Here is a 16,670-nt window from a genome sequence, read left to right as displayed (position 1 = left end):
TCCCTCTTCAACCCGTCTGGTGTCCATGCTATGGATGTATCAATTCCTACATCCACCCTGCCTGTTGCTCCGGAGGATATGGGCATCTCTGTGACTATGCAGGCTGCTACATCTCAGAAAAATAAACGCCAAATATTGTTGTCACGATGACCTCTTCAATTAAGTTGAACTTGAAGTAACTGCAGAGAAGCATGAACACTCTCTGCTTGTCTTGTAGTCTGCGAACTAGCCTTCTGTAGGTTTTGTCTGAGAGAGAAGATTTGTCTGGCTGTGGAGTTTAGAGGGTCTGTTGTCGTAGCCATAGTAACAGTATTTTAAACCCCACGTCGGTGTAGGAGTAGCCTACAAGGGTGTTGCGACTCGCGCGCCGAAAATATAATAGGCTATTGTCGGCGCGCAACCTTCAAGTTCATATTTTGTTATATCATGACAAAATATGAACGGGTATTTTCGACGCGCGACGGCGTCGTACGACTTAATACATTAATTTAAACATGGCGTTGGTTCCGGTCCAGATTCCAAAAAACTGCCGCAGCTATACTGAGTCCACTGGCAGTGGCCGGGCACTGACCCTGAATTGGTGGTGGTTGGGGAGTTTACATCATGGTCTAACAAAAAAGGCATATTTGACCTGTTTTCCTTGTTCTTTCTGTCTGTCTCTGTCTCCCACTCTCCCCTCTTTGGAAAACCAAATGATGGGAGACGAATTTCTTCCTCGGGAGACAAAATATAAAGCTACCTTGAACCTTGAACCTTGATTGTGGCGGCCCAAAAAAACTACCAAACATTTGCTTGATTGGTGTTTGGTACGTGTGAATGAGGCAAAGATTTACTCTAATTTTAAAGTAAGACTACACCTGTACACCACCCTGAAATAAATCAAGGATATGAATGAACAGAACAGTAAAATGGTTTCCGCAACATATGCAAGTTTTTGACAAGGACTTGAGACAAGAGTTCCCAACACAAGGAATTTATTAGCTGTAACACAGTAAATGGAATAGAAATATAGGAAGACAGGCTTGTGTGTCTAATGGGGATCCTTTAATAAACATAAAGATAAATCTGTGATGGGACAATACAATTAAAGTTTTTGTTTATAGTTTTAGTTCCAGTTGATGCAGTGGAACAAGCCTAACTTGAGCAAGGGTAGGCCTACTATAGTATAGGCTACTCTACATTCAGGTAGGCCTATTGCTTTTTGATTGAGGTTTAGTAGGATCCTGTCAAGGCCTGAAGTGAAGGCCACACTGTAAAACACCTGCAAAAATCTGTTTCAGACAACAAACAAACCTATGAGGAGCACAACTCTTTATTCTCAAAGGCATAGCCTACTAAAGAAGTGATCTTTTGAACATGTGATAAACAAGTGATATTTTGAACATGGCCACAAATGATTGCTGATAGATAGCTAATCGGCTTATGAACATGGTTCATTTAATGATCAATTGATTGTGTTCTGGCATGGATCAATGGAACTAAAATAGTATACTTTAAGTGGATTATGGAGGGTGGAGGGTATAGGGTATCACAATGAAAACTCACTTTTCCAATGTTTTCAAGAAAGAATACTGTACCATGATTTTTCTTTTATTGTTTCAAATATTAATGTACATTCAAATCCTAGTTTCATCTTGACACCGTCCTACCAGGCCCACATAGGTTGGGAATTGCCATTGACTGGCTTTTTAACTGTAAAAACATTTAAATCTTCTTTAGGATTCTTCCTTCTCGTCTCCATGCGTGATGATGTAGCAGAGTGACTTGTAGTCGATGTTCCCCGCCACGTCGATAGGAGCTACCGAGAACGCCTGGTCCACCTGCAAAGGTCACCGTGGAGACAACGGCAGGTGAAGTTAACAGGTACAAGATGGAAACAGACTCAGACCAGTGTTGATTTCGGCGACTAAAACTATGATAAAGAATGTTCGTCTACCTTTTTTCACTGACGAAAACTGAATAAAAACTAAGCTATGGTGACTAAATATATTGACAATGTTGTCAACAGATAGACTTACAAACTAGACTAAAATGTTAGGGAGGCACTATAGTGGAGAAGAGATCGAGTAGAACTAAAAGACAAGTGGTTTTCATTTTTTTGCGCTTGGGTGTTGCACACGAGTCGGCTATCGGCTATAGATAGGCTATTTTTAGCGTGCAAAATCAGGCATTACACCATCAAGGCTCACCAAAGTAAATTTTTGTTGACAAAATCAACTAGATTTTATTTAGTCGACTAAAACTAAAACATTTCAGATGACTAAACTAAATCAAAAATTGCCGTCAAAATCAACACTGAAACAGACTGATGATGACCATTGCAGCACATCTTGAGGGTTTTATGAAGTCATTTCTGAAACATAGTATGCAAACCTCTTCTGCTGTGAATTTATCCGCCTGATTCATCAGTAATCGCCTAAACCTGCAAGAAATCAAAGGATGAATAAACTGATTAGCCTATTTTATATTATGTTTTATAATTTTTTTCATTGAAAAAGCTAAAACCATGGCAACCATACTCATCCTTGTTGACAAATCCCGTCGCATTGGGATCAAAAAGCTTGAAGGCAGCCAGTATAGTCTCCTCAGGGTCAGTACCTGCAGTGCATACGGTACAATAAGACATTATTAGCATCAAATATCATCACTGTCGGGCAGAAACCTCTTATCTCCATAGTTTAACATAATGTTGTTGTGCCCTATTGATCATACTATACAGTGACACACACAAGTATGAAAAATAGCAGATCTACAAGCTATTTTTGTTGCTTTTGAATTACAGTAACAGTTTTGGGCAATGGTACACTAGTCAGTAAATCAATTAAACAGAACGGTAAATATGTTCTTCGCCCATTTTCAACCATATCTTCATATTGGTCCTCACTAATGTTCATTGGAGGGCTATACTATGAATATTTCATAAACCTGCCTTCCAACGACATCATCGATGGGGACATTTGGAATCACAGCTAATAGCAACTATCTTCCAGGAAAGTTTACACACTGGAATAGAAGCCATTGTTCTGGCATGGCTCCTCACAGCCCTCCTCTGAGTGAGACACAGACCAAGTAGACTTTAGAATTAGCGAGGACCAATTACTGTTTATGAAGATGCTGTAGGTTGGAGAACTGTAGAAATTTGGTCATGGGAGTCCATGACCATGGATAAGGTGGTTAAAGCCCAAAGTGCATTTTGGTTGCTACCCCAGTGATCTCACCGTTAAGTTTCTCCCCAAACAAAGTCAGGAACACAGTGAAGTTGATGGGACCCTTGCCTTCATTCAACATCCCATCCAGCTCCTCGTCACAGACATTGAGCTTTCCTGGAGCATGCACGTGCGCGCACACACACACACACACACACACACACACACACACACACAGAGACTCTTATTTAATCATAATGGGACAAGAAACCACCAGTTTGGCAGCAGTTGACAATGCACCTTGAGGAGGTTGACAATATTGTAGATGACTCCAGACAATGTTATCCTTTATATCAGTGGTTCACAAACATGTTCATGTCAAGGGCCGCGAATATTTAGCCACAGACTGTGGACCAAAAAGAGCTGATCTACAATCTCACGTGTCGCACTGTGACGAGTTGTACGCTTGTATAGCTTGACTATTGAATAGCCGAGTATACAATAGGGTTAAAGTTGTTCACATTTTGCTGGGGCCCTGGGAGAACCCGGACCCACTTTGAGAACCACTGCTTTATAGACTTTGACAATTAAGCTTTTTTTAAATATGTATAAAATAGTTACCCAGCTGTCCATACGTCTCCTTCAGGTCTTGTTTTTTAATGACACCATCTCTATCTTGATCAATGCAGCCAAAAGCCTGCAAGGAGGAATACAGTGTGGAGCCATTTCCTCTGATTTGATGGAATTTGGATTTTGTTGCTTTCGGGCAGAAGCCTCCTATCTCCATGCCCTAATTGATCATCATACTACAGCCTCCGACAAAAGCATCAAAAGTAGCAGATCCACAAGCAACACATTGTGAGCTTGTAGATGTGCTACTTTTCAATTTGAATCCTGAAAAGTAACAGTTTTGGACATATGAGGTTACCCTTACCCGACGGAGACGATTTGTAATTGTGATTGCGGAATATGCCATTCATGATTTGCAATACATACAAATTTGAAACAGTGTCGGGTTTCTCATAGGCACTCTTACCTCCTTGAACTCCTGTATTTGAGACTGCTCAAACATGGAAAAGACATTGGAGCATGTCTTCTGAGCTCCCCTCTGTCTCTTATTAGCAGACTTCTTACTTGCCTGAAACCCATACAAAGGCAGAGTTCACGCAAATCATACAATACTACCAGGGTTTGATTTGTGAAGAATTGTGATACTAGTGGGGTAGGGAGTAGGGACTTTTCCTTAACCACTGAAGTCCTAGCCTATACTTCTCTGTACGACAAATAGCAAAAATTGTCGATCTGCTAGCTCACAACACTTGCGAATGATAAGAATAATTTGGTCCCCGCTCCTTTGGGGTATTTTCTGTCACTGTATATTTGCTCATGTCACTGTATAATTTGTCCTCTGCATTTATCCATCCTATAACTTTAGGAGCAGTGCTCGAGGAGCAGTTAGTGGTTAAGTGTCTTGAAGGTCTACACACCTTCTGTTTTCCGGGCGACCACTTTACTTTTTATAACATTTATTTTTATTTTTGACAGATTCCCCCCCCCCCTCCAAAAAAAAATAAAATAAGGGTTTGCAGGGTCAATTGGTTAACACACATTTAGATGTTTTAAAATTGGTAAATTGTGATATTAACAGCAGGGATAAACCCATTTCCCACCGGTGATCGAACACTGGACAGAACTGTCATGCGGCGCAAATACTACAAGATGCTACCATAAACAGACACCAACACCCAGGCCAAGGTCAATCAAATCCAATATGACTGCATCAGTATTCTACAGTATGAGTTTGAAAATAATGACTACAACCTCCAAAAAACCTTTTGATCACCATTCAGTTGTATTCTCAGGCAGCATATCAAGTCATTTAAACTCTCAAAAAGCATATATTTACTCCTACAACTGGAATAGAAATGATTCTTCGGGCATGCAAGATAAAAGTCTTTGTTTGACCACTTGCCCCTAATCAGTCATGACGAAAGCAGGAAATGATCTGCACATTAAACAACACTTCTGGCTAGGTCATTTTTTCCAACATTCTTTGAAGGAAAATATCGTCACATTCTGGAGATATTAATTTACTTACCATGTCTGTAGGAGTGTTATAAATCAGTTGGCTCCCAGGCTAGGTGTGATACTTGGGACAGTTTATGTATGGCTCATGTTATCTGCTTGCTGCCTATAATAGACTCTGGTGGGCAACATAGTCCCTTACATGGCTCCTCTGTCTCTCTCTCTCTTAATGGACCTGATAAGAACTGAAGAACCAAGGATTCCTCTGGTCTGGAAAAAAGAGATAAGGAGAGCGCAATGGTGGGATAGAATATGCAAGGGACAAACGCTGGTGGGACGTAAGCCATTTCTACCCTGCCAAATACCCTCTTGAATGGCTGAGCTATAGGCAGTGTGGAAAGTAACTAAGTACATTACTGTACTTGAGTACAATATTTGTGGGGTTTTTTGTTTTTACTTTACTTGAGTATTTTAAAATGTCAGTACTTTTACATCTACTACACTACATCTCAAAAGCAAATATTACACTTCAGCTGTATATACGACAGCGAAAACTACATACTATAGTATGTCGTTTTAATGGTTTTCGACGATAAAAAAATGAGAAACCATGAAAAACAACATAGGCTAACTATAGAATGTCGTTTTCCATGGTTTTACGATAAAAAGACGATTTTTCATAACTTTTCTCTTATCGTCAAAAACCATTGCATGAAAAACATGTCATGTATGTCATTTTTTATGGTTTGGCGATAAAGGACATACATATGTATTTTTCATGGCTTTTCTTTTTTTTATCGTCAAACCATGAGAAACTACATCGAGAGCGTATCATCACCTACTGAATGATTCTCCACCTATATTTCATTTCAAGGATGTGCAGTTTGATTATGCACTAGCTAGGCCACAGACTTCCCCCTTTTTAATATATTTTCTAACAGTCAGTACAGAATTAAATTGATTAAACAAATGGAACCAAATGGAAGGGTTCATTAATTTTGTACACTCGAGTTAGACTCAAAGGTCCATTTACTTCATAGCTAACATTTAAATGGGGGTCCCCAGGCCCCATGTTGAGAACTAGTGAATTACCGTATTTGTTGACTTAAACAAACCAAATAATCAGACTTGGAGTTAGTTCCACTTTAGATTATTAATACAAAACAAAAAATAGTTCCGAGTAAGTTCTGTACACATTTTGTTTTAGCAACAAGAGTCCAAATCTAAATAAGAAGCATATATTTATTATTTTTAACGTTTGCTTTTAGATATCTGGTCAATAAATTGCAGCTCAGTCGGTTCATGTAGATCTCACAAAAATCCACAGAAAAAAACTGCTTTACTCCACTAATCGAAGTGATCGAATTCAGCCCATTTAAAAAAAGAAAATATTTGAAAGAGGAAAACCAATCCTTTTAAAAATTGTTCACAATCACCCTTGGATATATTTCACATTGATTTGTTTAAGTATATACAGGGGAAATATTATTTTGAGAAATCGTTGCTCGTCCAACGAGAAGCCATTGAGTCTGCAGAGCTAGTGCACAGAATGTTTATACTGTAAAAGCAGTAAAAAGCAACAGTCTTCACACACAATCACAGTCTCACAAACATCACTGCAGTTATACAAATACTGTACACAAGCAAAAGTCATACACACTACAGAAACTAAGTGGATAGATGTCTAAAAATTCAGATTACCAAAGGCATAAATTGACAGTTTACTGCAAGCCAAAGGGATGTCAAACCAAAGGGATCATCCCCATGTTCCCAGGGTCCTTTTAGGGTTAGAGCTGGGAACACATGCATTTGGGACTCAAAGATGAGATCCACCCAAAAGCACTTCCAAGTGCTTAAAGCTTAATCTATTGTCCGTAATACATACAATGTCGCTTGACAAAAAGCAACTGGTCTACAGGATAATATGTTGTGAGCTTGTAGATACATTTTTTGCAAGCCCCACAGGCTTAAACATGACCCTGATAAGTAATAGAAATATGGTGGTGCTTAGAAAGGGGTCAAACAGCACAAGCCTATTACCCGTTTTCATCATAGTTTTTGCTATGCAATGAATACTGCTGTCATTCAGCTAGTTTTTGCTATGCAATGAATACTGCTGTCATTCAGCTACAACCTGTAGCACATAATCAGTTCAAGACCTGTACAACAATGTAAGGAAAGACTGAATCCATCTGTTATATAAGGCAGCTGGTCAGGGAGCAGATTTGCCATTAGGATCCCAAAATAAAAGGATGGCAATCAAAAGGTATGGCTACACTGTAAGGTGTGTAGAAACAGAGGACATTGTATAGGCTTTCTCTAGGGAACTAGCAAGTGAGTGTTGCATTTCAACACTCAGTTCTCCACTTAATTGCAGGTCAAACCAAGATGCCGCTAACAAATTCCACCATCCATCAATAACACAGTCATTTCAACTGGGAATGTTTAAGACTTCACTTAAGACAATGAGAGGGGGAGATGCAAGAAAACGCAACTTTAAACAAAGAAAATATGGAGAGGAAGTGTACAATGCATCATGTTTACCGTGGGGCCCACCACATAAGAACAGTCTCTGCTGTCTTATGGCCTATTCATACTCGTTTTAGGTGCTATGATGACCACCGGAAACTACAGCATGACGTCACGCCGTGGTGATAACTGATAAGCGACTCACGGCTCACCCCAACACATCTGTTTTTACAAACCACCGAAAAGGTGAGTAGCTTATCACCTAAAACTGGAGTGTGAATAGGCCTTTAGCCTGCATGAACAGTTGTGAGGCCATTTGAAAAAATAACCTAAATCCCTGGTACAGGCACAAATAAACAGGGCCATCTAGTGGGCAGAACAAGAAACAGAAACGTCCTTCCCACTGGATTTAACTCCCTAGTAGCGACAATTAATGGAAACAATTACAGATTGTCAAGGTTGCCTTAAAATAATGCGCTGAGAGAATTTCATACAATCTGAATACAGATGAAAGTTTGAAAACATTTTTTTTTACATCACACCACCAATACACAAGATCACACCGTTGTCCTCGGCTGGTATTGAAAACACCACAAAGATGTTAGGAGTTTAAAATAAAATCATATCCCCTGACCAAACCCCATCAGTCCTTCAACCCCCATCAGTCAGAATCCAGAGGTTTCACATGTAGACCTCCACCTCCTTCTGGCCTCGACCCTTTAACCCTGGGCGTGGACAGTATCCATTCTGTCCCTTTGTGCTGAGAGTTGGTGGCTGGTGCATGATGGGAGTTGTAGGAAGAGCAGAAAGGCAGAGAGAGGCATGCCCGTGAGGACTAGGCAGCAGCATCACATGATCTCACAACATGAGTTCTGCTTCCGTGCCTGTGTGGGAGGTGAAGGTGTAGGGACATGGGTCAAGCACAAACAATGAAGAGATAGGGAGAGACAAAATAGAAAAATTGGACTTGACCCATATACACACACTATGCCTTGACAAAACAAAAGTGTTGATGCCTCTCGTGACATTCTTTTTCAAGTGACAGGGTTGGGTGTATAACATTAAAACCACTGGGGCCCGCTGGTTTTATCTTGACCGTCTGTTCCCGACCGCAGGTATGTTAAATACTTGCCCGGAACATTTGCGTTGGGTCCTGTGGGTACTGTGGGATCCCACTCCCGATGCAGGGCTCTAGCACAGAGCCTATCATCTCTGACAGCAGGTCAGTAATCTACAGTCTCTCATTACATCATTGTGTTGCTTAAGTTATGCCTATTTGATGGAGGACTTACTTACACCTACTATTGAATAGGTGTAAGATTGAAGTTGTAACTTATGCCAATGTTCTATTTCAGCTGATACAACCCTTCCTAATTATTAATTATAAACTTAAACTTTGCATCAATTGAACATACTGATGCAACCTAGTGCTGTATTTTACACAAAAATATAAAAACTGTCTGGCGAGAGCCTGAGCCATTTACTATAATCATGTGATAACATGCAATTGGGTGTCTATAAATGATACTGACTGTAGTCTTTTTTGAATAGTTGTGGATTTGGAAATGCCATATCGTCTCCTCAATTGTTCAGTAGCCTTTCAGAAGTAGCCTTTTTGTGTTGACACTCATCATTAGTGCTTTCCCACAGCAGAACCTAAAACCAATCACTGAACACCTGCGTCATTAAGCCCTCCCACAGGCACGCTTTGGCTGTGTTTAGCCCTGTTAGGAAGCCAACACAAGTTCAACAGCTCCGTGCAAATAGAAATGCAACTGCAATAGTTACTAGACATTCTTGGAATTGTCGTGGAAAAGCCCTGTTTGTCAGCTGATGTCAGTACTTACAGTCTTATAAAAGGCTTTGGATTGGTTTCCCAGATGTTCTGATTTTGCCACGAGATCATCCAGTTTCTCCCCTCGTTCCAGTAGACTTTCCATGGTGTTATGCTACCAAAAAATACATAATCAAGTATTTAAATGAGCTAGATGGCGTGCAGTTATTAGCTAACGTCTCACGGTTATGAAATGTCATAAGTTGATGACTCACAAGAATGATCTTGGTCTCATCCAGCTCAGCCTGCACTTTTGTCATGGCATCTGCCTCCCTGGGGTTCTGTTAGCAAAATCATTCAATACAACTTGTTACTATAAGTATTTGGTGTGGATCAGAGACACAACATCATATTTCTGAAATTGAGCAAAATGAGCAGAAATTGGTCTGAGTCCTTTAGTCTAAACATCAGAATCTACTCTGCAAACATACTACATGTTGATGTACTAGTAGCTAAACTGCTTATAAACATACATACCTGGTATTTAGCTAGATGAATATCCAAAGCCTTGTAGTTGATGGTCTCCGGAGTCCCAGAAGGCCAATCTATGCTCTCCACTTGCCTGGAGAATTCATCTAAAACCTGAAGAAGTGGGCATCAATCAACACTCTTGAAGCCATCTATATTGATTGGATTAATGTAAATAATATGTAGCAGCTCTGTGAGCCTCTCATATTTATAGGTAATGCTAGTGAAAGCATTAGCATGGTGGTTGCCCCGTTTCAGTACAAGGCAAACTTGGTGTGTGTTTATAGTATCATTTCAGGCCTCATTCTATGGCATTTAAGGAGCTGAAACAAGCTAGTTTTGCACTTCTCTGCATGCGGTAATCACAATTTGGATTTTATTTCAATTGATTATGCAGTGCTACAATGTAACATTTTTGAATATTGATTCATAGCTACCCACCTTTTCTAGCAATGTGAAGCAGACTCTCTGTGGGTACTCACTATCTGCTATTACCACAGCACCCAGACTGTCGTTTCTCACGTACACGTGACACAGATACTCTGAAGGAAGGAGAAGCAATTAGAAGTGTAAAAGTAAATTGATCGATTTAATCACAAGATAGGCTTAAGGTTTCAAAAACGATTAAAAGATCTACAAGCTCACAAAACGCATCACGATTGTGAGCTTTTAAATGGCTGATTTTCACATGACACCGTTGTGTGCAAAGTATAAAATAGTAATAAGTGGTAAAAAGTGGTTAATTGAGTCATTGAAACCGTGCTTCTCGGTTATAAAATTAATCTAAAAAGGAATTGATAGAATAATCACTACAATGATCAAGTAAGGATAACATTCATCATACTTTTTATTTATGTTTATGTCAAATTTAAATTTATTGGCGCATAAGCATAATGTATATATGCTCCCCCATACCTTGTTCTTTGACAGAAGCACGACTTCCCTGTGCTGACCGCTCAACAATCAAGGCACTGGTGAAGGTCATGAACTCCTGGACACTACATTAACCCAACCAAGAAATGGATATGATGGGTGTTATTACACAACATAACTTAAGTTAAATGCAACCACATTAAGGTTATAACACCATAAAAATAATCATGGTTATTCTTGTATTACTGCATTGTTATTAAATGTTGCAGTTAAGGTTAGGTTATTCGTTTTGTATTCAATCAGACAAAAACAGGACAGCAGTCAGTGTCCATTCTTTCTAAAATGCACTGCAAACTGAAATGGAATGAACCCTAGTAGAATCCATATTCTAGGATTCCCTATTCACAACATGTCACGACACATTGTAAGCTTGTATATCAGCTTTTTTCTGCAAAGATATTTGGTGTAGATCGAAAACAGTAGGGAACTTCTGTCAATAGGTGTTACTGTTAAGTCAATGTTGGGACCACCAGGGGACCCTTTGTGACAGTGTACAAACTGGGAACCAAATCACACCGTCCGCCGCTCCCGACCTACTCTGCCGGGACTGGGAGGTCCGGCGCATGGAAGGACTAGGCTCTGTGGGTTGACTCCTGTCCGGGCCCCTCCTACGTCTCACCAGGCCCAGCACCTGTGTGTTGCGCCAGACTCCCAGCACCAGACACTTCATTCAGGAGTGGCGGATTCTTGAGCCGCAATGGTTCTTAGTTCTTACAATTACTTTGGATCCAATTGTACACTCTCACAGTTAAATAAACACTGAGCATTTTACAGTGTAGATTGGGGTCTCAGCGGAGGCGGGCCGGGGGCTATCAAAATTAAAGGCTATTTTTCTATGTATTAGAGTACGTTTGTTTTGTTTGTGTGGGCGGGGGTAGGTGGTTATTGGGGAGCAGGGGTGAGCTGGAGGGGATCCTGGGATGTTTTAAAAGCGGGGGGGAACACCACGAGAGTGATCAGTCAATCAGTCATGTGTTCTCTCGGCAGTAAATGAATAATCTGTCTGTATGCGATCTGACCATTATTATTTTTATTACACTGTCATGCTCGTTTGAGGAGAGGTAGAGAGCAGAGCATACATGTGTTTGGGAATGTTGCTGAAGGACAGTTATGTTATTTTGTCAGCTGACACCCAAATCAAAGAAACCATACAGTGTGTATTTAATTATTTGATATCTCCACAGTGTGGCTGGAAAATGTAGCCTAGCAGCCTACTAGTACTACTATAGCCTACTGGTAGGCAGAAATATGGCAACCAGAATAACCCGTTCTGAGCGAAACTCCTCCCTACGCTCTGCAGTGCTAAGTAAGCTAAGTATTATGTGGCATAACATTTTACGTAAAAGACTAAAGTCCAAAAGGGCTGTGGTGGTCAGTCACACCCACCTGGAGCGCTGGAAGAAGCTGAACGAGGAGAGGTCATAGGCTGATTTCAGGAGATTCGCCTTGGTTGCTCCTTTGTGAAGGATACTGAGACTATAGAGCTTCATGCTTGCACTGGATCAGCTAATGTCAGTCACTGATGCGATCAACAGGCCTGGAGATCTGATTAAAACATGACACACAAGTAAAATCACATGAGAACATTATCTCTAAAGGGAGCCATCATTAACCGTAATGCTGCTGCTGCCTGCTACTACGCTAACTGCGAAGTTGGATGGTTATTTAGTTAGACCTTATGCTAGCGTTACCGTTAGAGGGTGGCTGAAGTTATAATATACACTTTTATTTTCTTAGAAATTACGATGGTGGTCGCATAAGTTAATAAAACATACCGGTAAACACTGTTAGCTAGGCTAGCTATGCTAGCAGAGTTAAACAGAACTTAGCTAATTCTTCAAACCCAAGTGAAGGGAAGCAGAGCTAGCAAATGGCTAACGCCGTGCTTCGGGTCTCAGCGCGGCCCTCACCTGACACAGCAGTGACAATGAACAGAAGTGTTCTTATTCCACTATGGCAAAAGTAGTGTGTATATCCACCGAATGTCAACAGGCTGTCGAAGCTAACACTAGCTAACTGGGATGCTACGTTAAACACTAAACAACGCACGACCAATCACCACGTCACGATCCTCCATGTGTCCATTGGAATAATGTCTCCGGCAGGAACACACACTGAGCCGCTCAGTCTGAGCGCCGAAGGTTCCTGGCGGAATTCTTGCGATCCTATATCCTGTGATTGCAAATTTGCGATTCCTAAACTTTGTAATGCATGTATAAACACAAAAAACAAACAAGCACAAAACATCTTGACACTCTGCGTCTATGAACATTAGCCAACCAAGAATGTATATGAACGTTTTAATAGCCTTTATCATATTTAATTAGCATATGTATAGGCCCTGCTATAGCTTAATGAATGAATGAAGGCTTTCCCCTATTATTATTATTATTATTATTAATAATAATAACAATACTTTATTCATTATTATTATGCCTACAATGATAATAATTAATAATTACATTAATATCATTATTATTTAGGCTAATAGGCCTATTATTCATATGTTTAATATATGTTTTATTGTTGTTATTATTATTAATGCTGTATCTAAACAGTGTTAAACTCATTGTGGTTGTGACCATCAAAGATCTGGCACCGTCAGTCGATGTTTTCTCAAGTATGAGTTTGGTCCATTTAACAATTTCGTCCATGGCCACTTAACCTCAGTGCTACTAAGTGTTTTCCATGGCTGAGAAGAAGTGTGCTGCTAAATTCCGTTTCCCAGGCAACAAATTGATGAAGAGGAAGTTTTTTTTGGCATGGAAACAGTCAATAACCCCCCCCCCCCTCTCTCTCCCTCTCTCTCTCTCTCCGTCTCCGCGCGAGTCAGAAAATAAAAACAAATAGCAGACCTACAAGCTCACAACAGATCGCGTCCGAGACTTGATGTGAGCTTGTAGGTCTGCTATTTTTGGCGCGCGGCACCGTCGTGCGCTGTGCATAAATTGGGTTTATTATAATCTTCTTCACCTGCTGCTGGTGGTTATTTGTGACAGCCTCCCCCCCTTTTTCCTGGAATCAAGGTTAGGATGCCCTGCCTAGACCTAGAGAGAACAGTGTAGCAAAAAATGGAAATGAGGGGGCAGGCTACTTTACTGTACATTATTTGTTCAATATCTGTCTTTAATCCTTATCGTTTATGTAAAGTTGCACGACGTCTTGGCAAGGTGGGAAATAGCTGTTAGCTGCCTAATCAACTATTTCTGATTTAACTCGGATCTTAGGCTATGATAGCCTATAGGACATAAAGTGAGCCCAGCATGACGATGGATTTCATCTCTAATCTTAGGCCTAAACTAGAATGAAGAAGCTAGACTTTCCCACCCTAAAATATGTATAGGAAAGAATAGGCTTTATTAACGATTTCGTGCTCAAATAGAAATGCCGCAGTTGAACATATTTTGGCAGCAGATTAGTCTGGCATATGGCAGGCTAATATTTCGCCTATTGGCGAAATACATCTAAAACTTCAATCCAGATTCCAGACTATAGCTATTCTATTTGCCTCTGCAGGTTAGGCACAATATATTGGGCGACATAAATCTATACCTGGAACGGACGCTCACTCTATCCACTGCAGAAAGCACCCCTATATGGTCGTCGGAAAATGACATGGATCCTCTTACTACGATTGATAAGGTAAAATAAGAATTAATTCAATTTAATAAACTTAGGCCTGCGCACTGTCGAGGGCACTATATGGCTATAGAGGTTCTGCATGACCGGTATGTTGACTCTGTAATCTGTATACATGTTCGGTCCAGACCAGTGATGATCTCATGTTATGATCTCATCCAGATCAAAAGAGATAGGACGAGAATGTAGGCTATAGGCTACAACAGGACCATAAATGAACTGATTGAGAGTATCAGTCCATCTGTAATCAGCAGTTGCAGCCAGTACTAACTAGTACTAACTAAGTACATTTACTTAAGTATACTGTAGGCTACTTAAGTACAATTTTGAGGAATGTGTACTTTACTTGAGTATTTCCAATTTCCAATACTTTTACTTCTACTCCACTACATCTCAGAGGCAAGTATTTTACTCCACTACATTTATTTGAAAAATGTAGTACTTTGATTATTATTACAAAACATACATTAAACAATACATTTCTGCTATTTGAAAAGATTACATTAATAATAAAATATTAAATTATTAATTTGTTTTACATTATAGGCAAAGGTTGGTTTATGCTGACAGTAAGCCAGTATTCAAAAATAGAATACATTTTGAATGTTCCTAGGGAGTAAATGATTTGCTTTGTACATTATGTGAGCAGTTTTGAACTTGACCAGATCCATAAACGTAAGACACTTGGAATTCAGAAATAGTATATATATATATATATATTTATGGGGTACTGTATTTTTGTTTGTTGATCTGTAACCCTGCCTGTAATTCTAGGAATTGTAGAATGACCGGACAGTGAACTAATACCACTATGCAGTCTAAATTAGTTTAGCACCTTTGAACACCTAACATCATCCTCTGACCACCACCACCCCTCCTTTCTCTGTAAATATAGGCTACTGAGTCAGTTTGTTTTACCGATATGTAATGTATTATCATATCATTATCATATGTATTACTGGAAAATTGAGTACAATGGACCACAATGCCTGTCTGGACCTCAAACTTGTTATTAAAGTATTCAATCATTCAGTCAATCAAAATAAAAATGTATTAATAATAGGTGTATTAATTCATGTATAGGCATATTGTAATTTAATATGAAATTCCTACATTTTCAGAGAACAAATTAAATAACTTGTTCTCTCTGGTTTGCGCTGCGTGGAAGCCAGGTGAATGGAGAGCCATCAGGCAAGGTCTCTCTGCAAACACCACACCACACGGTTAAATTAGCTGGATAATCAGCTACGGACAAGTACTTGGCACACATTCAACTCTTCCGTAAATGGTCCTTTCCTCGTGCAAACCAAATCTCGAATATGGTCCCAGTGTAAACCAAATCTCATTGTGTGTGTATGTTTGCGGAGAAGGCCTATTCCAACATTTATAGCGTCCATAGAGTCCTTAATTGACTGATACGATTATGGATTATTTTGGTCAAAACTACAGCCTATCCAGGTTTAGGTTGTAACTTGTAAGGCATAAATGATGACAATACTATTCAGGAACAGGATCAGGATTTCTCCTGGTTTTATTGAGAAATGTAGAACCTGGTGGCAGGTAGGACACCTAGGCCTACTGCTTGACAAGTAGTACTCCCAGAAGCTCAAGCAGAATATTCCCCAGCCAATTAGGGATTGCCTCTAGAAGTTTGGTGACCGGGGTTCGAATCCCGTGTATATGACATGATGAAACTTACTGAATGCTGCAGCTGCAAGTTTAGTATAGATAACATGGGTATCTGAGTATTTGAGTGTAATGTGCATTTCATAGAGTGTAGAAAGTAATGTTTTAGACATTAGATATTGCTTAATTTATGCTCCATCGCATGTGAGCTAATCTACAAGCTCTACAAACACGTTGTTGGTCGATAATTTCGAACAACTATAGTAAGTACACATGTGTGAAAGGGGATGTGTGTGTGTGTGTGTGTGTGTGTGTGTGTGTGTGTGTACATGTCCAGATGGGGTAAGAGAGGTTGGAAAGCTATGGGGTGGTCTTCTGTGTGCACAGAGGCCACCACCATGCTCTGTGGCCAGCCCACTTTACCTGAACATAAAAACAGCTGAGGCTCTCATTCAATGGCATTCACAGTTCACTGGCTCTGCACACACACAGCAAAGACACTCACCACACACCTAGATACACACCACAAG

General features: G+C 40.0%; 2 protein-coding genes across 2 annotated transcripts; both read right to left on the bottom strand.

Annotated features, from left to right (window-relative positions):
- Positions 1–1,715: 1,715 nt before the first annotated feature.
- myl7 (myosin, light chain 7, regulatory) lies at positions 1,716–5,317 on the bottom strand (the record flags this gene model as incomplete). Its single annotated transcript, XM_079516192.1, has 7 exons — positions 5,245–5,317; positions 4,183–4,284; positions 3,768–3,843; positions 3,219–3,323; positions 2,520–2,598; positions 2,374–2,422; positions 1,716–1,820 (listed from the first exon to the last, which is right to left on the bottom strand). Exons 1-7 carry the CDS (start codon positions 5,245–5,247, stop codon positions 1,716–1,718), a joined length of 519 nt encoding a protein of 172 aa, XP_079372318.1. The 5' UTR covers positions 5,248–5,317.
- Positions 5,318–6,546: 1,229 nt separating this feature from the next.
- On the bottom strand, positions 6,547–13,002 carry LOC306933886 (synaptobrevin homolog YKT6). The gene is made up of 8 exons (XM_079516250.1): positions 12,786–13,002; positions 12,262–12,420; positions 10,858–10,940; positions 10,384–10,484; positions 9,952–10,056; positions 9,690–9,755; positions 9,488–9,589; positions 6,547–8,524 (listed from the first exon to the last, which is right to left on the bottom strand). Exons 2-8 carry the CDS (start codon positions 12,363–12,365, stop codon positions 8,489–8,491), a joined length of 597 nt encoding a protein of 198 aa, XP_079372376.1. The 5' UTR covers positions 12,366–12,420; positions 12,786–13,002; the 3' UTR covers positions 6,547–8,488.
- Positions 13,003–16,670: the final 3,668 nt, after the last annotated feature.

This window comes from Electrona antarctica, assembly GCF_951216825.1.
Source record: "Electrona antarctica genome assembly, chromosome: 12".
Lineage (NCBI taxonomy): Eukaryota > Metazoa > Chordata > Actinopteri > Myctophiformes > Myctophidae > Electrona > Electrona antarctica.
The sequence above is the reverse complement of the archived record's forward strand: the minus strand, read 5'-3'. Positions and strand labels throughout refer to the sequence as shown.